Source organism: Gossypium arboreum, chromosome 6 (assembly GCF_025698485.1).
Source record: "Gossypium arboreum isolate Shixiya-1 chromosome 6, ASM2569848v2, whole genome shotgun sequence".
Lineage (NCBI taxonomy): Eukaryota > Viridiplantae > Streptophyta > Magnoliopsida > Malvales > Malvaceae > Gossypium > Gossypium arboreum.
In genome coordinates this window covers 125,770,030-125,795,263 of record NC_069075.1, presented here as the reverse complement: position 1 = coordinate 125,795,263, position 25,234 = coordinate 125,770,030, and the positions used below count along the sequence as shown (strand labels likewise).

The 25,234-nt window shown below is 32.1% G+C and overlaps 2 protein-coding genes across 8 annotated transcripts; both read right to left on the bottom strand.

The window, feature by feature from the left end:
• Positions 1 to 1,901: 1,901 nt before the first annotated feature.
• LOC108484497 (NAC domain-containing protein 75) lies at positions 1,902 to 7,643 on the bottom strand. 5 transcript variants are annotated; one of them, XM_053030182.1, is made up of 7 exons: positions 7,483 to 7,643; positions 6,109 to 6,348; positions 5,813 to 5,990; positions 5,095 to 5,669; positions 4,369 to 4,692; positions 3,680 to 3,811; positions 1,902 to 2,660 (listed from the first exon to the last, which is right to left on the bottom strand). In XM_053030182.1, exons 2-7 carry the CDS (start codon positions 6,229 to 6,231, stop codon positions 2,571 to 2,573), a joined length of 1,422 nt encoding a protein of 473 aa, XP_052886142.1. In that variant the 5' UTR covers positions 6,232 to 6,348; positions 7,483 to 7,643; the 3' UTR covers positions 1,902 to 2,570. The 5 variants fall into 5 exon arrangements, with proteins under 5 accessions (XP_052886142.1, XP_052886143.1, XP_052886141.1 ...); XM_053030183.1 differs by lacking the exon at positions 7,483 to 7,643 and adding an exon at positions 6,695 to 7,430; XM_053030181.1 differs by lacking the exon at positions 7,483 to 7,643 and adding an exon at positions 6,726 to 7,430 and having other exon boundaries at positions 6,109 to 6,398.
• Positions 7,644 to 20,102: 12,459 nt separating this feature from the next.
• Positions 20,103 to 24,572, bottom strand: LOC108484422 (mitochondrial-processing peptidase subunit alpha-like). 3 transcript variants are annotated; one of them, XM_053029472.1, is made up of 6 exons: positions 22,281 to 24,572; positions 21,886 to 21,999; positions 21,046 to 21,118; positions 20,882 to 20,952; positions 20,732 to 20,781; positions 20,103 to 20,528 (listed from the first exon to the last, which is right to left on the bottom strand). In XM_053029472.1, the coding sequence occupies exons 2-6, from the start codon at positions 21,898 to 21,900 to the stop codon at positions 20,498 to 20,500; spliced, it is 240 nt and encodes a 79-aa protein (XP_052885432.1). In that variant the 5' UTR covers positions 21,901 to 21,999; positions 22,281 to 24,572; the 3' UTR covers positions 20,103 to 20,497. The 3 variants fall into 3 exon arrangements, 2 of the variants coding, with proteins under 2 accessions (XP_052885432.1, XP_017643685.1); XM_017788196.2 differs by having other exon boundaries at positions 20,674 to 20,781; positions 22,281 to 23,549; XR_001871247.2 differs by lacking the exon at positions 21,886 to 21,999 and having other exon boundaries at positions 20,103 to 20,781; positions 24,166 to 24,572.
• Between the last annotated feature and the right edge of the window lie 662 nt (positions 24,573 to 25,234).

Below are 25,234 nucleotides of genomic sequence, written 5' to 3'. Positions count from 1 at the left end.
ATGTTGTGATATTCCTTATTGCACTACACAAATTCTACCTGCAACTTCTTTATGGGACCAAATCTTTGCAAACTCAGAAACCCTAAACAGTACTGCTAATACTGATTTCTTTATTTGTCTTTTAAAAGCATCCGAAATCTTCAGCAAAAGCGAAAGAAATTGAATATCACCTTTATAGGTTGAACAAGACATGTCAATATTCTTTTTCTATTTTCCTTGCATGTGTAACAACACATTCTTTTATATTATATACTAACCTCAAGCATCTTTGCACCACAGTATTTGGATTCTCCCAACCCTCAAACCCCTTTTTTGCAAATATAATATAAATTTACTTACCAAATTATATATAGTTAAAATGGGGGGAATGTATGTCATTTTGGAATAGTATAATGAATTTTTGCATCCTTTTTTAGGTATATCAGGATATGCTTAGTGCACAAGTTGATATTTTATTGGCACTTATAAATGGGTATATATATAAAATGTACTAAGACATTCATGTTATGGGAATAATTATAATACCAAATGGATATAGATCATATAGTATAATAGTACAGTATATTTACATATATATAATATGACAAGAAAAAAGAATCTTTCCAATAAGATATGAAGGGTCCTTTCAAAGCTTAAAGGTTATTCTTGTCTCTCTGCTCATTCCCTTGTATTCCATGCTTTATTCCCCTCTGATCAGAAACTGCAACGAAGCTGCCTCACCTCTCCATCTTGCATTTCATGCACGTCCCTTGAAAGGCAAAGATAACATTTATGTACGTTACTCTCTCTACATATATGTGTATACAATAGTAGTATAATATACAAAACAAAGAAAAAAAAAAAAAGGAGCTCGAATCTCGGATAAGAGCAGTAAAGAAGTTTCCCAAGTAGCAAAAAGACAAAGAGAGAACGGTACTTTAAAATGTGATTTATGCTGCTGTACTATTGAAAGATTCGAAGATTCCAATAAGAGACTAAAGAAACCCAAAATTCTCTTCTCTCCTCCTTTTGATATTTGTAAAATCCACAGAACCAAACAAATTAACTCCTTTATTTGGAGGATGACAAGCACTTACGGAAAGAAAAAACCATGGATAAGAACACATGCAAGTAAAATTCATCGTGGCAATCACCCATTTGTCACCTCAAAATGATGTTAGTGAAGGCTACTTTTTAAAGGGTAATTGGAATTGTTAACAAGGGCAAATTTCCATTTAGGCAGTACTTTTTTTTTTTTTTTGACCTTTAAGAAACTGTTTGGAATGTCTTTTAGTGTGAGGACCCAACATTTAAACCCCAAAACCAGGTAAAGTACATTTACTTTTCATTAGGCTAACATCAATACCAATACAAGCGCCAAAGGAAAGGAGTTCTCATTTAAAGCTCCCCCCCAGAACATCTCCACCATTTGTCATGCTAAAGGCAGTCCAAAGCATAAAAAAAAAAAAAAAGAACACTTGACCTGATAAAAATCAATTGCACCAACTTTCTTCATGCATCATTAGCAATAGTAGTTTCTTTTTTTTTTCTTTTGACATTGATTTGGTTAGCATATATAATGGTAGCAGTAGCACTGCTGTCCCCATAGGTGCTTATATTGTAGGGAAAAAGCAATGGAAGGAGCTAATTTTACTTCAAATAAGGGATTTGACTATGGAAAAAATATTCAGATAATGAAAAGTTGTAATGATCATGGTCTACAATTTCTAATTATTGAAGGGCTAATTCTCTTCTTCTATAGGCTATTTGCATACATATGGCCTGCAGAGACAATTCATAATCCCTACCTACTTGATCTAATTATCTAAATCTCTCTTTAGAAGTTAGAACCATCTTTACAATTCTTATTCATTTCATAATATAACAACTGGAGAACAAAAAAAGAAAAAGTGGCACAGCAATGAAATAAACAATTCTGAAATCGATATTTTTCATTTCTCTATATATGTAAGGGAATCCATACATATATTTACTAGAAAAGCGACTAACAACACAACATAATCAACAAGTAATTGTTGCAATTTGCACAAACTCTTTGGTATTTTTGTTTGACAAAAAAAAAAAGATAGAAAAGAAATAATACAAGAGTCTTGAAATAATAAAATAATAAGAATAGAGCCAGATAAAGATGATATTGTCATCATAATGGTGGTGATTTTCATGCAGGAAGGATATTTGCTTTGGGTCTTTGCTTATATCCTTCTATTTGTCAGTATAGAGACCAGCCTTTTTTCTTGCTTTTTTTTCTTCTTTTCTTTTCTTTACTTTACTTTCTTCTTCTTCTTTTTTTTTTTTTTTCCCTTTTGTTCTTTCTCTCTTTCCAACATGGACTGTTTTACAGTTAGTTCATTTGAGACTTGAGAGCCTTTGAAAGTCATAAACCAGGTCCCTCTGGTCCTCCCCCATTAGAAGAAGAAAAAAGAGAAAGAATAAAAAAAAAAGGAGTAAACTATAGTAATAGATGGTTTTGTTGGCCTCTCTCCTTGAAAAGAACTTGACCAGAGCTAGGCTTCAAGTACTAATAATGATGTCCGTAAGGAATTTCCTTTGTTTGTCTTAAAATTTTGCTTCTACCCATGATGATCCTGGTTGTCAGGGTCAGGCCAGAATGAGGAGTACTTCAACCATTCAGCTTCTTGTGGGTTTGTAATGGATGATTCCTGCCCCAAAAAAAAAAAAAAACACCCATGTTTTAAAAAAAAATTAAAAACAACCACCGCCTAGACTTAGGGTTTTTTTTTTTTTAACCACAAAAATTTCACCTATTATATAAACACAACAAATGAAGAAGCTGCCTTTTCTTTGTCCTCTCTCTCCCACTCCACAATCAAATTGTTTGTTTGCTGTATCTATCATAGGCTACACATATGATAATAAGGATTTTCATGCATATGTTGCTATCATTCACTCTTACAAGTCTCCTTTCCTTTCCCATGAACCCAACCAAAAGAATGTTATCACTGACTACCTCTTTTCTTTGCTTTTTACACTTTTTTTCCATGCTGAGATGATTTCCAGGATTTACAGCTCTTCTCAAAAACATATATTCAAATTAGACATAACAAAGGAGGTGTAGGGAAAGTGGCGTAGGCTTTAGTTTTCCAACTACTTTTTCTTTTGTTTGTCCTAAAGAGAAATATAAAAGAAGATTCTATTTTGTTTTCAGGATTTAATTTAATTTGAAGGCTTCATGGTTTCACATTCTAATATATTTGATTTAATCTTTCTAATTGAATCTTATGACAATGATAAAGGAGAATTAAGGAATTATTGTTCATTTCAAGAGGCAGTTTTTGTTTTAATTAATTTTCCCATGAAGAAAAAGCTGTGCACTCTATTCAACAACACTTTATTGTAGTGTGATAGCTACGTGCATTTCTTTAGAGGATGCTGAATGCCATGCTAAACTCTCTGATCAAAACATGAAAAACAAAAAAGGAAAAAGAGATAAAGAGAAAAAGAAAAGAAACTATGGTCGTTTCTCTCTTTATTCATATATATATATATATATATTACTAAAGGATTTGGTATATATATTCTCTTCTTTTTATCCTTTTTTTTTTTAATAAAAACTATCCTTCCCACACTTTTTCTTTCTTTCTTCCTTTCTACCATTTGCTTAGTTGGTATTATGAAAAACAATGTTCATGGATTTCAGGGTCAAAAAGTTCATACTCACTTCTTTGATATCAGATGAAGTGCAACCCATTATTAGTTCCTCCAAACCTGATGCAGACCTTCCTCCCAGTTTATAATGTTGCTGCTGCTGTTGTTGTTGCTGCTGTTGTTGATGCAGCTGCTGCTGCTGCTGCTGCATTTTATACAATTCAACTATATATTATGAACAAAAAAGGATTTAAAAGTGAAAAAAGGCTGTCCATTGTTCCCAACTTAGCTGACACATGGCTAAAAAAGTAGCATGACTACATTGAGTCTGCCACTACCTACACCCCTCAAGAAACCAGTGAGTCAGTTTCATGGTCGAGTTGCTTCCATATATTCATTTATATTTAAGGTCTCATTTAATTAAAAAAACAATAAACGAAAGTTGGGGGAAAAAACCTTCAGCTTAATAAGTACCGTACTTAATATGTAAATGTGGCATGCATGTGTAAAACACTGTGTCATTTTGTTCCTGCTGAGTACATAGACATTATATCAGAAACTGGAATTTTTTTTAAAATAAAATAAAATACCACTTAAAATTGTGGTTTCTAGAGAAAGTTATTGATTACAATGAATTATGCATAAAATTTATTGTTCACACACAAAGTGAGCTTGTTTAAAATATTGATGGATTATTATATCGAGGGAGAATTTATGGAGTCTAATTTGAGTGACAAAGATATACACAGTTATATACATTACCTGGAAACTTTCATTTTGAAGCATTATTCTGGAGACATGAAAGGAGTCCTCGTCGAGAATGATAGAAGTGTGATGGAGGGGAGGTGGGGTTATAATGGTGGAGATGGGATGTGAAGGCCTGCTTATGTGGAAGGCCGTCGTAGCTATCTGATGATGTGCGTGATGCTGATGATGTTGCTGTTGCTGTTGTTGCTGCTGCTGGTGCTGCTGCTGTTGCTGATGATGATCATGTGCCATATGATGTGGCCGTGGATGCTCGGGTATCTCTTCGCAAGTACCTTGAACTGGAGCTTCCCTCGCTGCCGAAGCTTCTCCGACCCCCACCTGCAAAATACATCCCCCGGAACCATTTTCAAACACAACCATTTTCCATTGCTTTATTCAAGTTTTTCTATAGTTTTACTCTCGGTTTAAATATTGGTCCTATTGGTGGATTAACAAAGTTTTGTTTAGATAAAGAAGTGAGGTCCATATAGATATTTCATGTCGTATATCAAATTAATTTCCATTGTTTGTTTTTGACTTAGAACTTGTAAGTTGATAGATATTATACAACATTTTTGCATAAAATTACAAGGAATAAAGGTCGATGTCAGTTTATGCTTTTATTTCATGGTCGATGATGAATGTTAAAAGTAGTGGTCATATGAAAAGTTTTTGGAAGCTGTAGTGGGAAGAAAACACAATGCATAAATTGACATTATAATAATATGAACAAAATTGTACCTCATCGAAGTTTTTCCTGAATGGGGTGAAACTGAAATGATCAGATTTTAACTGTTGGATATCCATGGCACCGGCGGCATAACTCGATAAAGCAGCGGCAACCCCAGCTCCGGTAACTTCATCTCTGAGAGGGATTACTTCCTTTGAAGAACAACTCCCACTGCCACTGTCTCTTCGGCTATTAGGATCATTGGCATTGCTTACTTCAACCGCCGTTGCAGTTCGATCCGACCAGTTGCACTGCCTCGGTTGAGTCTGATAAAATATCTTCGACACCACAAGCTCCCCTTCTTTCTCTTCCTCGTGTTGACCCAGATGGTATTGGTGCATCACCCAATTGGTCTTTTCGGGTTTTCGGTTCTTGCCGAAATTGGTGTAAAGAACAAGGATTTTCTTGCACCCTTTTTGTTTACCATTCACCATCACCGGCCTTGTCTTGCCGGTTTTATGCCACCTGGTTTCTCCGCCTTGTAAGTCACATTCGGTTTGTATTTTCCTTCTTTTTCTTGTCCCGGTAGTGTAGGCCTTTGATGGTCTGTGGAAGAAATGCCTGCTCAACCCATCTGTGGTCACTCCTGCAAGTAATGTAATAAAAATCAAAGTTAGGTTCACTTAGGTGCAACAAACAATATGAAACAATGTATATATATTTATGCATGTATAGTTATAATATAATATATATATATATATATGTATGTATGTGTGTATAGTGAGCTACCTGGGAGTTTCTCAGGATGGGTATAACAAATCCCATCTTCACCTTCAATAGTAGGGATAAACTCATCAATCAAAGGGTGAGACTTCATGTCTTTGGCTTCAACTTTAGCTTCAAGGTGTTCTATCAGTTCTTGATCTGTGGGATCAAATTTCACTCCAGCTGGCAAACCTAACCAGTCCTGCAATTTTTCATACAAGTTTAAACTTATTTTTTCTTTAAAAAGGGAAAAAGAAGGCGGCTTTAATAAAAAAATCCTGGTGTTGAAGCAAAGAATATGTTAAAGAGTGATTGGGTACCGGCTTTCCTTCAAGCTTGTGACCGCAGCCAGGGCAGTGCTTGGATCCGCACAGCTGATGCTCTTCAAGCTTTGCATCGATGAGATCAGAGCTGCTGACAGAACCCAAATTACTCTTATTCATTGCTTCTTTAATTCTCCTTTGTTTTGTTGTGGCAGATGCTTCAAGCACTTAAAATCTTGTATCAGATCACCAACTTCATACACCAGCCAACTACTCATATCCCAGTTATAGCTTTCTCTATATAACAGAAACCATAAAAGCTGTTTTGAGATCTGATATTCCTTAAACTAGAGGGAAAAAAACACAGAAAAAGACAAATAATTAAACAGTGATGGGTCTGAATAAAAAAGTAGTTTGGTTTCCTAGTGAACAAAATGATTGAAGAAGAAGAAGAAGAAGACAGTGGGATTTTTATCATCAACCAAAGGTGGTATATAACCAAAAACAAGAAATTTGAGGAAAACCCAGATGAGAAGAATGGTTCAAAAGAAGATATTTTTCATGTACTGTGAAGGAAGAATAGAGGAAGAAAAGAGAGAGAGAAAACTGTGACACAGTGGGATAGAGAGGATTATAAAGAAACCTGCTTTAACCAAATGGAAAAAAACACACACCAGAATTCCCTCACATAGCCTTTACTTTAACTGAATCCCCCAAGTGAGCAAAAAGGAAAAGCAGCCTGCCCCTTCCTAATAACACCTACACACTCCACCTTTAACCCTTTGCTAATTTAAGTGAGCTCATGTAGCTAGGCGGTTTAAGAGAGAGAAACCAAGCCAAACAAATATAGAAAAAAAATAAAAGAATAAAATAAAAACACCACCCCCCAGTTGGCTGTTTTAATGCATATTTTTGGGTGCTTTTCTTTCTTCTCTAAAGCTTAAGGCCTCCCACACCTTTGTTTTTTATTTTTATTTTGAAGGTGTTGCTTGACTGCTAAAGCAAAATAAAGGAAGAAACGGTCTTCACAGCTGTTACTTAAGGCACACATCCAAAAGCATGGCAAACCCTATCTGTATCTCTATACTTAAAATATACATCATCTTTTTAACCCCTCCTACAATTAAATAAATTAATATTTTTATTCATATATGTATGTATAGGTATATATAAAAGTAAGCCATGATGTTAGACGTGGCACTGAAAAAACTTTGAGTAACGAAGACGATATACGGGAAAATTACAGTGTTTTCTTTCTTTCTTTTTTTTTTTTTGGTTTTTCATAATATTTGTGAGTACTTAATTAAGAGATTAGAGTGAGACCATATCATGAAAAAAAGGGGCAAAAAATCTTTATGTTTATAGAAGGCGAGATTGTGGAAAGATATATAGCGTTAGAAGAGAAGGGGGGGGGGGATAAAACGAACTCACATGGGTATAGAGATGGAGTTGTGATGATTATTCTTTTCGCCATTAGTGTTGCAGAGAGAGAAAGAAAGAAAGAAAGAGATGGAGAGAGAAAGAGGAGAATTACGGAGTTGCTTGATATACAAGGCAAATGAGCAGTGTGTACTCGATGGACCACCACCACCCCTCATTACTATATTTAAATCATATACTTTAATCTTATTCATATACATACAGATATATATATATATATATATATTAAATATATATATTGCTTGCAATTCATACATATATTTATATAAAAGAAGAAAAAGAAAAAAACGTGTAGGAAGTAAAAGATTCAAGTTTTAAAGGTAATGGATTTTTTTTAGTTTAAATTTCGTAGGAGAGAATATAATTAGAAAAAAACTGTTCTTAATTTATAAGTTTGACTTAATTCAACTCTGAATTTAATCTATATTTAATGGGAATTTCAAATAAAAAATAAAGTTTTGTGGAAATAAATAGGAAACTAATTTTATGGAAAAAAGGAAATTAATTATTTTTTATTAACGAAATTTTTTTTGTTATTATTAAAAGCATAGTAATTTATTTAATCTTTCAATATTATAAAAAAAGTCATTTTAACGTCTATTTATTCTTTTTATCTTTTGAATTTTTGTTGCTCGTCAAATCATCTCAAAAGAGATGAAAAGTTAATATCTATTAACTTTGTCGATATAGCAGATCACGTGTATGCCACGTAAACAATTTAATTAAGTTTTTAAAATTAAAAATATTTTTATAATTTTAATATTTTAAAATATTTTTAATTTTAAAATTAATTAATTGCTATGTGACATCATCGTGGCAATTTAATGTATACTAAGTCAGTAAATTAAGATAATAGATGTTAATTTCTCCATCCATTTTGAGGTAATTTGACAAACAATGCAAGTTCAAGGGGTAAAAGAGATAAAAAATTGAAAATTAAAATGAATTTTTTCATAAAGTTGAAGGACTAAATAAGTAAGCTAAATTGTCTAAATATACCTTTTTTTTGTTAATTGGCAAAATAGACCTTTTTTTAAAAAAAAAATTTAAGGAAATAGGTCAGTTTTGGAGAGAGATTGTATGAAAGAGCGTCTAGCTGGGCGTGCTTTCTGTATAGATGGCAAGAAAGCGCGTCCAGTTGGATGCGTTTTCCCTTTAAGCACATTTTTTTACTTTATTTAATATAATTAATTTCTTCAGTTAGATAGTTAAATAAAAGTGGTTTTGTCTTTAAGTCCTATGTTCAATTCTTTTACCACTCACATTTGTATTTTTTATTTCATATTGTTTAAGTTTTTATTATTCTTAATTAATATTTTAACTCTCTTGATCAAATGGTCGATAATAATAATTTTATCTTTGAGTCCTATGTTCAATTTCTCCTCTTCTAAACACATTTGTAATTTTTATTTCAAGTTTTTTTAATTTTTAATTAATAAATGTATTATTTTCAAAAGTTTTATTTTTAATTCATCTTTTAATTAATAACTCTTTTATTTATAAAATCAAATAATTATTAAAATTATAATTATTTTAGTAAATATAATTTTTATATATGTAATATTTATTTTCAATTCATATAATGAGTAAAATTTTAGTATTATATATTTTTGTATGTGTATTTAAAATATTTCACATATAAACATAATGATATTTGAAATAAATAATTAAAATATTTTAAATATAAAAATATTTGAAATATCATACCCACAATGTAGATGAAAAAATTAGATTTGAAATATTTTACATATAAAATAATAATTATATTTGAAATAACTATTTCATTTTAATACTATTAGAAATTACGATACCCACAAAATACGTGGAAAAATAAATATTTGACATATAAATATTACATATGAAGAAAAATATATCAAAAATTAGTTGATGTTTATATTATATATAAAGGAGTTATATTAATTTCAAATATTTTGACATAATGATATATGTAAAGTATATATTTTATTATATAATACATATTTATTATTTAATTTTATGAATAAAAGAGATATTAATTAAAAGATGAATTAAAAATAAAAAAATTGAAAACAATATATTTATTAATAAAAAAGAAGAAGCTTGAAACAACATGAAATAAAAATTAAAATGTGTTTAAAAGAGGAGGAATTGAACTTGAGACTTAAAGATAAAATCAATATCATTTAATCATTTAATCAAGGGAGCTAATATGTTAAAAATAAAAAGCTTAAAAAATGAAATAAAAATACAAATGTGAGTGGTAGAGAAATTGAACCTAGGACTCAAGGATAAGACCATTAATATTTAACCATCTAAAATTAAAGAAACTGATTATATTAAAAATGTAAAAGGAAAAATGCGACTTAAAGAGTAAGCATGTCCAGCTGAACGAACTTTTCTAGTACTTGTTTCTAAATTTTATTTTAAAAATGATTTATTTAAATAATTAAAATGAGACATATTTAGCCATATATGTAATAATTATTCTTCATTTGAAATTTTTGTTTATTTTGGTATGAAAAATACGAGTCTCTTATTTATTTGTTTGTTTAATTAAATAGAAGTTATAAAAGAGATGGCTATAAGTGAGAGTTTAGAGTGGTAATTAAGGTTGTAAAGTAGAAAAGAGTGGGGCCAATGTAAGAGAGATGATGGTTAGGCTTCACGTTTATAACATTCATGTTTTTTGGGTTTAGTCAAGGACGAAATCATTCCTTCCCCTAAACAGTGAATGATGATGGACCCAATTTTATGTTTGCAATTCATTCATTGCTTCTTTCTCTCATTTTTATTTTTATTTTTTACTATTTTTTTAAAAGAATACATATTTTGGGTAATTATTTTATATATTGTTATTAGTGTAAAAATTTAAGTTTAGAATGTTGTTAGTTAATTTTTAATGGAAATTGAAATTTTTATGACATTTTCACAGTGGCTAAGGTGTTTTTGGCTCCCATTAAGTTTTTTGTCAGCTAAATTTTAGATTTGTTGGCAACAGTATTATTGTTAATATAAAAATATGTAAGTTTGATCAAAAGTGAATCTAAAGGGGTTAGCAGGGGGCTTGGCCTCCCCAAAAAGTGATTTTTTTTTAATTTAATCCTATAAATTGTTAAATTATAAATTAATATAGCGAAATCGTACTTTGCCTCCCCAAATAAAAAATTTTTCAATTCAGTTCTATTATAAATAAAGAAATTATAAATTAATATATAGTAAAATTTCACTTTAGCCTCATAAAAATAAAATAAAAATTTTCTATTTAGTCCCTTAAAAATGATGAAATTATGAATTAATACATAATAAACTTATATTTTGATCTATGAAAAATTATAATTAAACTCCGACCCCTACTAAAAGAAATTCAGATTCGCCCCTGAGTTCAGGTGTACTAAGGTGAGTTTATATTTCTATTTAAGAGTTGAAAATAATTATGAATAATTTTAAACATTGTGTAAAAAAATAAACGATCTTCTCTCGGAGTGAAACTTGGTGTTGTTGGGTGGATGCAAAACGACTTTTAATGAGGAAAGAAAGTGTGGAGCAAGCACAATCATTTACAAACAATGTTGGAAGCGTAATGAAAAAAAAATTACTAGCTGAGATACTAATTTTATTTCACACAAATAACTTACAATACAACTATATTTTGATTCTATACAAGTTGCTGCTAGTTTAAAACTCTCATTTTTTTTTTCTTTCTTTTTCTTCTTAACACTCACTCACTTTTCTTTTCTTTTTTATCTCAACATCCACTCACTTTTTTTTTTTAGCTGCGATTATACTAACTCATAAACCATATTTATAGACTTATTAAATCGATTTAAAGTGTTGCCGCCACAATCCATTCTTATCATTTAAGCTTCATGAAATCCAGTTGCTTATTGATGATGCTTATGCATTTGCTCAAGGTTGCCACTTTGCAATTATTTTGAAGCCACGTTTTGCAGAAACGTATAAAAGCTTACTCTTGTTTTTATGTTTTTTCTGACTTTAACATTCCCCCTCAAACCGATCTTACATTCCAAGCTTTTCTTTGAGTTTGTGGAATATGTCCGCTTTCAATGACTTCGTAAAAATGACTATCAATTGATCTTCTATTCTGTAGTAGACTAACTCCACATTTTTATTCTTCACTTACTCTTGAATAAAATGATACTTTGTATCGATATGCTTGCTTCAACTATGAGATATTGGATTCTTTGCAAGAGATATTGTGGACTTGTTGACAACATAAATTGTAATTGGATTTTCATGTATAATAAATAATTCACCCAAAATATTCTTCAACCAAGTTGCTTGACACGTGCATGTTGTAACTGTTGAGAAATGTGTCCATATTGTAGTAAACATGTAATTATTTTCTATTTATTTGAACGATGAATAAATAAATAAAGTTAATTTCACATTTCACTATTATGTCTTTTGTATTTCTGTCTTTTATATTTTGCATATATAGTGAAATTGTGACAAGCAAAAATTAGCTCATTGATTGTCTAAGTTCAAATTGAAGATAAATGGCATTGTAAGAACGTTTATATTGCGAGAAAGACAACTTACTTCAGTAGATAATCTAAACAAGTCGTAATCCCGTAAAAGAATCAAAGTGGGTATTTGATTCAAATAATGAGAATGATTATTATGTCATCTACATTTCCAATTGAGGAGATGGCTAGTCTTGGCTATCGGAGCAGTTGACTCCACGGGTAGAGACGTAAATGTATTCATTAGTAGAATGATATATTGGACTAAACCCAAGATGAATTAATTCTGAATCTGTTTGTGAATTAATTCACTTATGACATTCATGGTGTGATTTATCTAAATCCTAAGATAGTCATTGACCATGCATATGCAACTCATGTGCTTTGATATAAATGAAGGCTTATGCTCTAAAGATGATTGAGCCTATAGCCGGTGTGTTGGGTACATAACTTGTATATGGCATGGCATTACTAGCAACAATGGAATTCATAACTCAATTAAAGAGTTAATGATATCCTCTCATTGGTATTGTGTGGATTGATAAATATGGAACGTGGCCACGGGTTACTTGTTCTCGAACGGACAATTTATCACAGTCATTTGTTAACAGTGATAATATTAATCATTAAGAAGATACAATGGTGACAATGAGATCAAATAGGATTGCATTGAGTGAACGGATTTAACTTAAAGAAATTAAAAATATCATATGAGGGTAACACACACATGACGAGGTCATTGGACAAAGCAGTTGGATGAATTGCTTTCGTAAAGATTATACAATAAGGAGTTTTCAATCATGGTACTTCTTGTAGATTGACTCCATGAATAAAGTAATTGTGAATTATCGAAACGATACTGGACATAATTGCAATTACTAAGTCTAATTGTATGTCTGATTGGTCCATCTGTTAGCTCAACAAAAGCTCGATTGGACTGTATTTGAATCAGAAGAAAATTCTACGACTTTGAAAATAATTTAATTAAGTTGATTTATTTTATGTGAAATTAAATTAGGTGGTCATGAAAATTGTTTAACTAGATAATTGATTAAAGAATTTTCTTGAAAAATTAATTTAGAAAATCTAAGTGATTTTTGAGAAAGTTAATTTTGATCAAGTAAAATTGAATTAACCAAATTAATTAAAATTAATATGATATTTTTGGAAATTAACTTTCAAGTCAAACAATTGACCCAATGAGTAATTAAACTTGAAAATTAAACATGAGATCATAAATTGGGCTTGGGAGCCCAAAACCAAGACTAAGACCTAAAAATTGGTTGAACCAAGCCCGATATGTGAAATCGAGCCGACGGTTCAACTAGTGGCTAGACTAGACCAGTCGAATTGTCATTAACCCAGACCAAACCGGCTCGAGGTGCCGTAAAGATGTTGCACCTACATCACCAGACACGGAGGTACCGGCGGTTGCGATTGCCGCATTCCAATGGCTGACGGCGGTTGGTCTTCGGTGGTTGAACAGTGGAAGAGTTACACTCCTACTGGGACTCTACCAAAGAATTTGATTTCAGATTAACTGTTTCAAAAATAATATTATTTTAATAGTTTAATATTAAATTTAATTTCATACTTATCTTAGTAGTATTCTATTATTTTAATAAGATTTAATATTGAATTAATATAATATTTATCATTGTTGAACTCTCTAAACTCTCCCTATATAAAGAGAGCCTTGGGTCATTATTTTTCACACACTTGAATTCAAGATAAAGTTGTAAAGAGAAAATTCTCTAAAGAGATTATTTCAGAAAATTTTTAGAACTATTTTTCTGATTTGCAACTTAACCCAAAAATTTAAAGAAATTACGAAATTACCTCATTGGTAATTTTTGTGAAATTTTTTTTCTGATTTAAAGCGAATCCACATTTGGCATATCTGAGCTTAAGAATAGCAGAGAAAATTACTCGATCGAAGTGCTTATCTTAGATGAATCGAAAAGGTACAATTTTGATTAAGTGTTTATTACTTTAGATATCACAACCAAGATATTATTTTGGAAAAAAAATTTAAAACTCTGTTTTCCCTAAATTTATTTTTCGCTGCGTTTTTCAAACTTGTATTTTCCAACAGTAACAACCATGTATTCTGCTTCACACATTGAGATGGCTATTGTTTGTTACTTTTTCGATGACCATGAAAATGTCGCGAAGCCAATATGGAATAAATATCCGAATGTGCTTTTACAATCATCCAAACCACCACCATAATCACTATCTAAATAACCAACCAATTTTGAACTTTGTGAGTGTGTATAAAATAAACCATGATCAATCGTACCTTTGATGTATCTCAAAATTCTCTTTGCTGCAATCAAGTGATCTTGTTTTGGCTTCTCTATGTATCTGCTAACTATTCCCACTGCGTACATGATGTTTGGCCTAGTGATAGTCAAGTACCTTAAACTTCTAATGATATTTTTAAACAACATTGGATTTATCGGCTCTCTAAATGAATCAACACTTAATTTCATGCCTGGTTCTGCTCGTGTGGCTACCAATTACAATTTTTCATTCTGAATTTTTTAAAAATCTATTTTGCGTACTTCTTTTAAGACATAAATATTTCATCTTTCATTTGTTTCACTTTGACTTTAAGGAAGTATGACATTTCACCAATATTTATCATTTCAAATTCTTTAGTCATAGCTTTCTTAAAGTAATTGAACATACTTGGATTGTTTCCTATGAAAATCATATCATCCATGTATAAGCACGCGATCATGATGTCGCCAAATTCATTTTTCTTCGTATATAGGGCGCGCATGCTCGTATGGACTTTTCATGAACTTGTTCTTTTGAAAGTATTCATCTATTCTTGTGTTCTATTCTTTCGGGGCTTGCTTCAACCCATATAAAGCTTTCTTCAAGCAATAAACTTTGTCTTCTTGTCCTTGTTTGCTATATCTAGGTGATTGTTCAATGTAGACTTCTTCTTCTAGGTAGCCATTAAGGAATGTTGACTTCACGTCCATCTGATAAATCTTCCATTTATTTTGTGCTGCAATTGTCGTGAGAAGCCTTATAGTGTCAATTCTGGCTACCAGAGTAAATACTTCATCATAGTCCACTCCATATCTTTGCTTGTAGCCTTTTGCAACTAGTCTTGCTTTATATTTCTCCACTTTTCCTTCTTTGTTGGTCTTCGTCTTATACACCTATTTGACTCAAATTGGACTATGTCTTTCTAGTAGACTTGTTAACTCCCACATGCCATTTCTTCTTATTGTTGTAATCTCTTCATCCATTGCCTTCTTTCATTTGCATCTTCATATGTTATTGGATCACGTTCTGACATTAAGCAGAATGAAGAATAATCGACTGTTATTTTTATGGGTTATATGATATTATAAACATCGTGTATACTACGCATTCTTGCATGTGCTTCCTCTAAGTTACTGGTACATCTATTAATTGGTGATGATGATGATGTTGTAGGAGTTGTTGCAACAAGACTTCGTGGAAGGCTTTGATCATCACCTTGTTCTTAATTGATAAAGTCGTCATCTTTTTCATCACTGAAAAATAATCCTTTTTCTTTCTTCTTTGTTCCATCTCTAGTAATCAACTTCATCAAATTCAACATCTCTTGAAATAATAACTATCTTAGTGAGAGGGTTGTATAACCTATATGCCTTACTTCTTTTTTCATAACAAATGAAAATACATTTTACTCATTTATTGTCGAGCTTTTTTCTCGTCTGGTCAGAAACATGAGCATATGTAATGTATCTAAAAATCTTAAGATGTCCAACTCTTGGCTTTTGATTACTCCGGGCTTCATTTGACGTCTTGTATTTCACACTTTTTGTTGAACACTGTTTCAACAAATAAACAACACATTGAACAACTTCGACACAAAAAGTTCTTGGTAAATGCTTATTGTTTGTTTCCATTTCAAGAATAATGCAGTTCTTTCTTTTAACGACTCCATTTTATTGTGTCCTGTACGCAGTTGTCAACTGGTGAATAATTATATGCTCCTTTCAAAAGCTTTCAAATAGCTTTGAAGTATACTCACCGCCTCTATCAGTTCTGAATATCTTAATATAATGTCCATTCTATTTTTCTACCACAGCTTTGAACTCGACAAACTTGTCAAATGCTTCTGATTTTGTTTTAAAAATATATATCCAACTTTTTCTACTAAAAATCATCAATAAAAGTAAAATAGCATCTATTTTCACCAAGTTATGGTTTATCAAAAGGACCTATATGTCAAAGTACACAATCTCCAATGGTCTCCTAGCTCGTCGAGATTTTCTAACTTCAAAACTCTATCTGTGTTGTTTTCCTTTAATGCAAACTTCAAATAGTTGATCAGGAGGATTAATTTCTGGCAATCCATTTATCATCTTCTCTTTTAACAATAGCTTTAGCCCAGAAAATCCAAGATGCCCGAACCTTAAATGCCACAACCATGAATCATCTTTTATTGTATTCTTCATACACTTCACTTCTCCAGATTCAATATCAATAGTAAACAGACGATTACGTGTCATATCAACTTGGGCAATTAATTCACCACTCTTATTTTTTAGAGTGAGCGTGCAATTCTTCATATGTACTTTATATCCTTATTTTAGAAGTCGTTCAAGGCTGATGTTGTTGTTTTTCAAAGTTGGTACATAATAAACATCTGATATGTACTTCTTCTCTCCGTTCTTTTGTGTAATAGTAACTTTGCCTTTACCTTTGATTGTGGCGTATGATTCATCTCCAAGTGTTACTTGTCTGTGAATATTCTCGTCCAACTCTGAAAATAAGTCTTTTCAACCACACATGTGATTGTTGGCGTAATTATCAAGATACCAAATGTTTTTACTTGATTTTTCACTTTCTCTATAAGTGAGGAATACACTGGACTCTGCATTTTCTTCTTCTTTAGCTACTGCTACATGATTTCTCTCTTTCAGCTTGGGAGTTTATCTACACTCATAACTAAATGGTCATATTTATTGCAATTATAACATTGTATCTGAGATTTATTTCCTTGTTGAAATCTACCTCTTTCTCAACCTCGGCCTCAAACTGCTCGTCCACGACTTGATGTCTAATATTCTTCAATTGTTTAGCCTCTACCATATGATTGATTGCCTCGTCCACCTCTATTTTTGCCTCTATATCCTCAATGATATCCTCAATGATTGCTTGTACCCTATCCAGAACTATTGCTAGCTTCATTTTCATTGAATGACAACTTGCTTTGCAAGACTTTCTCCAAATTTTCAGTATCATCATTTTGTTTCATTTTATGCTCATGGGCTTGGAGAGAACTCACAAGTTCATCAATTGATATTTGTGACAGATCTTTTGATTCTTTAATGGCAACCACCACATAATCAAATTTGTGTGTTAATGACCGCAATTTTTTTCCATTACTCTTACGTCATCAAATGTTTCTCTATTCCTTTTCATTTCATTTACCACCACTTTCACTCGAGTGACATAATCATCAACACTTTCTGAAAGTTTCATTTTCAACTTCTCAAATTTGACTTTAAGGGTTTGTAAGCGTACTTTTTTGGCCTTTTTCCACTCCTTAAAAGGATTTTTGCAAAATTCCCCATGCTTCCTTGGATGTTTTCGCATCAAAATTTTTTTAAATGTCAATTCATCAATACCTTGAAAAATAAAGAACAATGCCCTCTTATCATTTTTACAAGCTTTTCAATACTTTTTTCTTCATTTGTCAAAGTTGTTTTGGCAGCTACATTTTCAGGCTCGACATATCCTTCTTCAACAACGTCTCAATAGTCTTGAGAGCTGAGCAAAGCCTTCATTTGGATGCTACAATTGTCATAATTTGTCTTTGTTAATTTTGGAATTTGCGGTTGAATCATGTTTGCCATCGTGACGTTGACACGAATCCAACTCTGATACTACTTGTTGGAACCATAATAAAAAAAAATACTAACTGGGATACTAATTTTTTTACACACAAGTAACTCACAATACAACTATCTTTTGATTCTATACTAACTGCTGCTAGTTTAAAACTCTCACTCTTTTTCTTTCTTTTTCTTCTCAACACTCGCTCACTTTTTCTTTTTTTTTTTCTCAACATTCACTCACTTTTTTCAGCTGCTATTATACTAACTCATAAACCATATTTATAGATTTATTAAACCGACTTAAAGTGTTCCCGCCACAATCCATTCTTATCACTTAAGCTTCATGAAATCTGACTGTTTATTGATGATGCTTATCCATTTGCTTAAGGTTGCCACTTTGCAATTATTTTGAAGCCACGTTTTGTAGAAACATATAAAAGCTTGCTCCTGTCTTCATGTTTTTGCCGACTTTGAATGTCAATTTGACTTTAACAAACAGGATAGTTCTTTCGTTCAAGCAGGTGAAGGGACAATCTTTATAGACGCACAAGATGTGTTCTTCAGAGTCGGATTGGTTTGAGTGAGTTTGAGCGATATTAAGCTTGTATGAGGCAGCTCATAGGCTTATCGAAAATTATGTTTTCTTTGACCGATATATGACCTATGATGTTGTTCCTAGTTGTATTGCTGATATTATCTAATAATATGCAAATTTAAAAAAAAAAAAAAAACACTCTAAATAGACTTGTGTGAAGGTTTTTTTACGCCATTATCAGTCAACAAGATAATAGTTGTTTTTTTTTTTATATAATTTAGAAAAATAAGGTTAGGAGAAAAAGAAAGAAAGTGGCCAGATAAAATTCAAGGAAAGCTTAGAATAGGTTTTCCTTTTTGTCCCAAATGAAATTTCAATAGAAAGAATTAGATTATCCTTTATCAGTAGCTTGGGTTTTCAATAATTAGGATATTTTTCTTAAAAATACATAATAATTTTATGATCATATAATTATTTTTTAGTGTAAAATTTATGTTGTCATTTTATTTCTCAAAGTTTGACCTTAATCAGAAAAAATAATCATTTCAAGGTTATTGTAATTAGAAAGGGGTGGTAGGGTTGTTAGGCAGAAGAGAAGGCGACATTGTACGGTTAGTAATCAACTAGGTACAGTGCAGTATGAATGTTTAATTAATTAAGATGATTATAAAAAAAGAAAAACAGTGCAACTTTATTAATTAAATTAGGTTGACATTCCTATATGCCTATGTCCCATTTTCAAATTTTCTTTTTGACATTAATAATACATATAAAAGAGGCCAAATATTGTTGAGAATCCATCTTTTATAATTCAGACATTTCTAAAGTGACTCTCTTTAGATTGATTAGAGTCCCAACTTCCCTTTTTTTTTCTCTTCGGTAGTAACTAGAAAAGGAGAAGTCCATTGTTCAAACAACATTAAACCTTTCTTTTGCTATTTTATTTTGCATAAGTAAAATTATTATTTTTTTAGTTATTTTTCTCATGCGCCTTTATATATTCAAGTAAATTTGAATCTATAGAAACTTATGGCAATAAAACTAAATTTTTTTTGCATTTGAAAGTGTGAGTTCGAATACATAAATGTATATCGATTACAAAACATTGAGAATGCTAAAAGGAAGATATTTCTAGATTATACGCATTCATGACAAACGAGTCAAGCTATTTTACAACAGACAATAGCACTTTAAGTGAGTGAAGAATGAAAAAAGAAAAAAAAAGGAAAAGAAATACCTTCCAAGGAAAAAACTTGTAAACAAACAAGTTTGAAAATTAAAGAAAGGATATTAGCTGCTGCTTACCAACCTCGTTTGTTTTCACAAGAATGGAATACTGCCACAAGTGTGTTAGTATCATTTGTCGCCAATAAATAAAAAAAGAATTCTCCTTTCCATAAGGAAGATTCCGCCAGTGGAGTCGAGTTTTTAAGATGTTAGGTTCATCTAATTTCGGCCCTAATTGCTTTTATTTTGCTCCAATCCAATTTCATGTTTATGGTGCTTTCCACCCTTCTTTCTTCACAACTTCCTCACCTTTCTTATTTCATTTTTGGGAATTAGAAAGGATTAAGCCAGTGTATGAACTTCATTAATCACAAACTTATGCAAAACAGAGTTTTTGTCCCATCTATTGATAATAAATCTAGGGATTTATGAATAGTACAAAACTAAACTATTTGGGTTAAGACTTAAAATTTTAAATTTTAATAAATACAATAACTAAAACAACTAATTCTAAAAGTATACGGACTAAAATTGACCAAATTAAAATGACTAAATTCACAAATTACACATAGTACAGGATACTACTAGCAGAATTTGACCAAAAAAATTCCAGTCAAAATGTATGTTATCTAAGGATCATTGGTAGAAGTTGTGGGTAATAGGCAAACCATAAGTGTAAAAGAACATGGACTTTTATCCCCAACCATGACCAAGATCATGAAATTCAGCAGAAAACATGGGAGTCCCCCATTGTTTTCAGTCTTCAGAAGCAATGTCACTATAATATGTTCCTTGCCTGGGTAAGGGGATAAGCAATTTTTTGTTAACAATGAAAGCACCTAAACTCCCTATTTTCAAACTTGAGGAAAAAATGCTTGTCGAGTTTAACACAGGAAAGCAATTTTGATTTTCACTTGAACTTAGAGCTAACTGAATAGTAGATTGGGACATCGATGGCTGCAAAATGTGAACAAAACCAACAAGTTAATCTAAAATGTGTTCCAATAAAAGAACTGAACCCAGTGTTTCGAGTTAACATAAACTGAGAACTACCAACACACCAACAAAGGAAAGATATTGAAGTCTATGAGAAGCAACTTACTAGCAGTGTCATAGCCCTTGCAATAAAGGAAAGATAAGAACCTTGTAAACAGCCATACCTCTCACCATATGTCGAGACTTGCTTAGAGATGTCTTCTGAAGCAACCATCTGCAGAAAACATCTCATAAGTAAACGGCAATTTTTGGCCATTGAGCATGAATCATAATCGAAGGTGTCTACAATAAAAAAGAGAAAGAAAATATAATACTCCGGATTCTAAATTCATCAAGATGGCAGACTTGATTGATTGTTTATCACGATCTAGATATTTCCAGTCAACTGCAAAGAACATCATGAAGAGCATTTCAATAACAAGCCATTGAGTGAATGTTGCTGCAAAGAAAATAATTGCAAAAATAAAGAGCAGCCAACCTTGTCCAGGTGTTGCAACAGAAAAAAGCTCCTTGATAGCAACATTAATGGCAGTTGGTACAAAATGAGAACACTGAGTCAAAAAACATATCAAGAGTAGTACTATTATACGGAAATTATCAGAAGATGACTACATAATAATTGGAAATTTGGAATAATTAAGGATCAAGGAAAAAAAAAAGAGTAACAGGAAGGTAACAAATATGCAGGAAAAACTTAAGCTAAAAAACTTTTCAAATGCAGGCCATTTAACCATGCATATTACTAGCATTAGCAACAGAAGAGATGACTTGCATGAAAATCAGCTAGCAATGATTTGGAGATGCCAATTGCCATCTAAGAAGAAGTTTGCAATTCATTAAAAATTTAGGCACAGGAAGAACTACAACATAATTCAGCTATGCCAGTATGACTATTACAAGACAACATCATTTTACATGGAAGATGCCAACATGAATCTCCCACGGATGTCATGAATCTTGACCTTTTACTGTCCAAGAAATTTCATAATTCAAATCTACCAAAGGAAATATGAACTCCAAAATCCTGCTGTCCCATAACACCATCAAACCTGACCACAATACATAACTGACCTATAATTTTGACCACATCTACAGTGCCAAAGGAAACAGAAAACAAAGACAAAAAGAAAGGAAAGAACCTAAAAGACCAATAGATAGGAAAAATATCCCTTCCCAACAATTCAAAGAGAAAAACAATAAAAGTTAAGATATCAACTTGAGTTCCTGCTACATAAAAACATAAGGGGGCTGGAAAAGATAGAGATAGAAATAGAGAAATTCATAAGAATCAGTTATGAAAGTTTAAGAGCAGACTTACAGTGGTAGCTTGCATTCCAATATGCCACTATGATTGTAAATGCTGATAATGACTGAACTTTTGGATACTCATCCAAGATTTGCTCTTAATATAAACAATACACTTTCATGCTGACTGGATCAAATTAAATAAAATAGTAAAGACACTAAGTGTATAATTGCAAAAGAAGTTTGTAAATAAAGAGATGCACAAAAATACAGAATTATCTCCTCATTTATCATTGTTTTTCTTCTCTTTTCTTTCTCTTTTCCTTTCCTCTTTATTTCTCAAGGCAGCAGCCATTCCTGGCAGCAACCTCCCTATTTTGGTTTTTTTTCTCCTCTCTCAAAATTCAGACATTTAATCTGAAATTGCACAAAACTACTTAGCACAAAAACAGGAAGATTAAGACTTACCTGTTCATTGACCTCTCAATCCAAGAAAACCGGGTTTCTTACACAGTCAATCAGGAACATGTGTCCTTAATGCATCAAAGGTATATCCAAACTGCTCCTAAGAAACTGCAACAATCACATTACCACCAATTGCCTCTACTTCCTTCACAATACACAAATGACCGCAACTAGTTGTGCTCTTGAAGGCCATATGCTCAAGAAGCTGTGAGACCCCAAATGAGGCTGGTGACTTTTAGATTGAACCACAGTCAAGATATAATCCTATAGATGCTGCAGGATTCTGCCTGGCATATTTTAAAGTCATTTGGCAGAGTTGTAATCTTAGTTGTACCAGGTTCAACATGATCGTGTAATAAACGAGGTAAGGCAACACCTGGTAGGGTAAAATCTAGTGAAGGTATGGACTTGGACTGACTTCCAGAAAGTCAACTTAAGAAGCCACCTAGAGAAGCTGTTGCAGCAACGACACTTGAACTTGCAAACTTTGAAAGTACTCTATGGTATGTGAGACGCTATACTAGCATTATCATTCACAACATAGCACATTCCCAAGCAGTCACATCATCAATAGATGAAAAAGTTTACGAGGTGAATCACAACTGAAGAATCAATTTTAAAAATGCAAATAAAACAGCTTAACATCAATACCCTATTACAATGACTAACTTCAAGTAACATCCCTATTGAAACTGATATTTCTTAACTTCTTGGAGTTTTAAGAAGAAATTGTTCCTGAACAAATAAAATGATTATAAATGAAACAAACAGAAGAGGAAAATAGCATAAAGAAAAGCAAAGATATTTGGAAGGCCACCACCCTCATAACTGTAGCTAGAGCTAGAGGAAGCTGCCAAGAAATGGCCAAACCATTTGGTTTAGGTATAAGTTAGGCTATAGACAAACACATTTCTACAAACGTCTTTTGCCACACAGGTTAAACTGTTTGCTATATTTTTTTCACCTATTATTAGCAGCTTACTAAGCAATTAATTGGATAAAATTATATCTTAGAAGTTTTCCCACTCTTTCTTTAAGCAGTTCAAGCAAAAAGCATAGCAAATCTCTCCAATGTATAGACAGGTCAAGGATTGATCCTAGGAATTCCAACAGAAGAGAAAAGATCTAAAAGGAAATACACCACAAGCTGTGATCCTTGAAGCTTAGACCAAAAGACTGCTTATATCAAACTTCTTTTGTAGGAAGACCAAAAATAGGGAATGTGGCAAAGCTAAACAATCCACGCCTGGCATAGGTTGCTTCATGACAAACATAGCGACATTTAGATATTATTAGTAAGTGAATTAATTAAGTGCTTTATATGAATCAGGATTGGGGGGGGGGGGGTGAATCTAGCTCACAACTCTCTTTTTGTTTCTTAATCCTTACAGAAATTTACATTTCAGGACGTGTAATTTTTTTTCGCAGTTCGTACCTCTAACAGGGTTTTCCACTAGCGGTGGCTTCTTTAGAATTAATAAATTTGAATTATAAAGAAAAAGAAGTTAATAAAGCTAACAGTCTTCTGCAATATATAAATTTGTTTTCAAACTGGAATTCTATTATTCTGGCCACCAAAACATTCATGAGAAGCGTATAATCTTGAACTAAACGAAGCAGAGGTTCATAAGCTTTGAAGAACTTCAATTCTTAACCAAGAAAAGATAAGTACATTTTTCAAATAAGAAATGAGAGTAAAAGCTATGCATAGTAAGTGAATGAAAGAACAGATGTTTTGACTGAAATCGAAAGCAATCGCAGAATGAAGGATAATAATTAAAGAAGAATCAAATTGAAGCAGCTTAATAATATTCCAGAATCCAGATAGGAGACCAAATTGAATCGTCAGCAATAGCGAATCAGGGGTTTGCTGAATCACTGAACTAACCTTGAGAGCTCGGAGGCGAGAAGCCGCGGTTCGGTACAATATGATCGGGTGGTCACTGAGGGGCCGTACGGAAGCGTTTCAAGCGTCATTTGGTTTGGTGAGACTGGTTTTGAGCGTTCGACTGTTTCGGTGTTGAGGAGTCTGGTAAAACGACGTATGGAAGGTGAGAGAATTAATCAGTGTTATTAATGGTGAATACCCTGATTGCAAGTAAAATTTTAGTACACAATGAAACTGTCTTTAGATGAATTATTAAAATTGTCTATCGGAAACTTCGGGAATGCTCCTGGAAGCCGAAGGAGGCTGTTTGGAAGAAACCTTGAAAGTTTCAAAAACGGTTTAGATTTTTTTTAGGGGGTTAAATTACACCAACAGAATTCGTAGATGACTAACAGTCATTCATGTTTTAATTCAATCACTTTTAACTTTTAAAAAATTAATAAAACAGTCACTACTATTACGGACCTAATAGAAAGCGATTACAGACCTAATAGAAAGCGAGGTGGTCCATTAATACATTTTGGTGGCAAGTTAACTTGCCATGTTGAGGTTTCATGTGAAAACGATGAAAAAAAAAACTCAAATCTAAAAAAAAAAAACAATAGAAAAATTCTTTTTCCTCTATGTTGAGTGTTTTTCTTTTTCACCTTATTTGCTTCCTCTCTCTTATCACTTTGAATTGAAAGAAAAAGACAGTAAAAATAAATTGAAACCAAATTTAAAATTTAGAAACTGGAAAAATACTAAAAATTCATATCTTTCTCTCTTTCTCCTACTTTATTCTTCTTATTGTCCTTCAATATTTGTTTTTTTGTTTTGGTTATTTATGTATTTTTATGGACCAAAAATAGGTAAAGATGCCTTTTTTTTTTTTTTTTGTGATTTAGTATCTTAGGAAGAAGTTTATTTGTGGGACAAAGTTTAGCCTTCGAAAAATTAGTGAAGTATATATTTAGTTATACAAGTGTTGGCGGTGCAAGTAGTGGTGGCCAGAGCATTTGTTGTCGGTGCTGCTAGTTTATTTGTGGGATCGGTTGTATTGGGTCCGTTGGAGACTTTGAGAGGGATT

Bases quoted from the DNA above. Each gene is read 5' to 3' on its own strand.
- LOC108484497 (XM_053030182.1), bottom strand. From the start codon at position 6,231: ATGAATAAGAGTAATTTGGGTTCTGTCAGCAGCTCTGATCTCATCGAT. The intron at 5,991-6,108 runs GTACCCAATCAC...GAAAAATTGCAG, and splicing joins ACAAGCTTGAAGGAAAGCCG to GACTGGTTAGGTTTGCCAGC. The intron at 2,661-3,679 runs GTGAGTATGAAC...TTTTTGGGGCAG, and splicing joins CTTCATCTGATATCAAAGAA to GAATCATCCATTACAAACCC.
- LOC108484422 (XM_017788196.2), bottom strand. The intron at 20,782-20,881 runs GTATTATATTTT...TGTTTTCTGCAG, and splicing joins TGATGAATTTAGAATCCGGA to ATGGTTGCTTCAGAAGACAT. The intron at 20,529-20,673 runs GTAAGTTGCTTC...CACATTTTGCAG, and splicing joins CAAGGGCTATGACACTGCTA to CCATCGATGTCCCAATCTAC.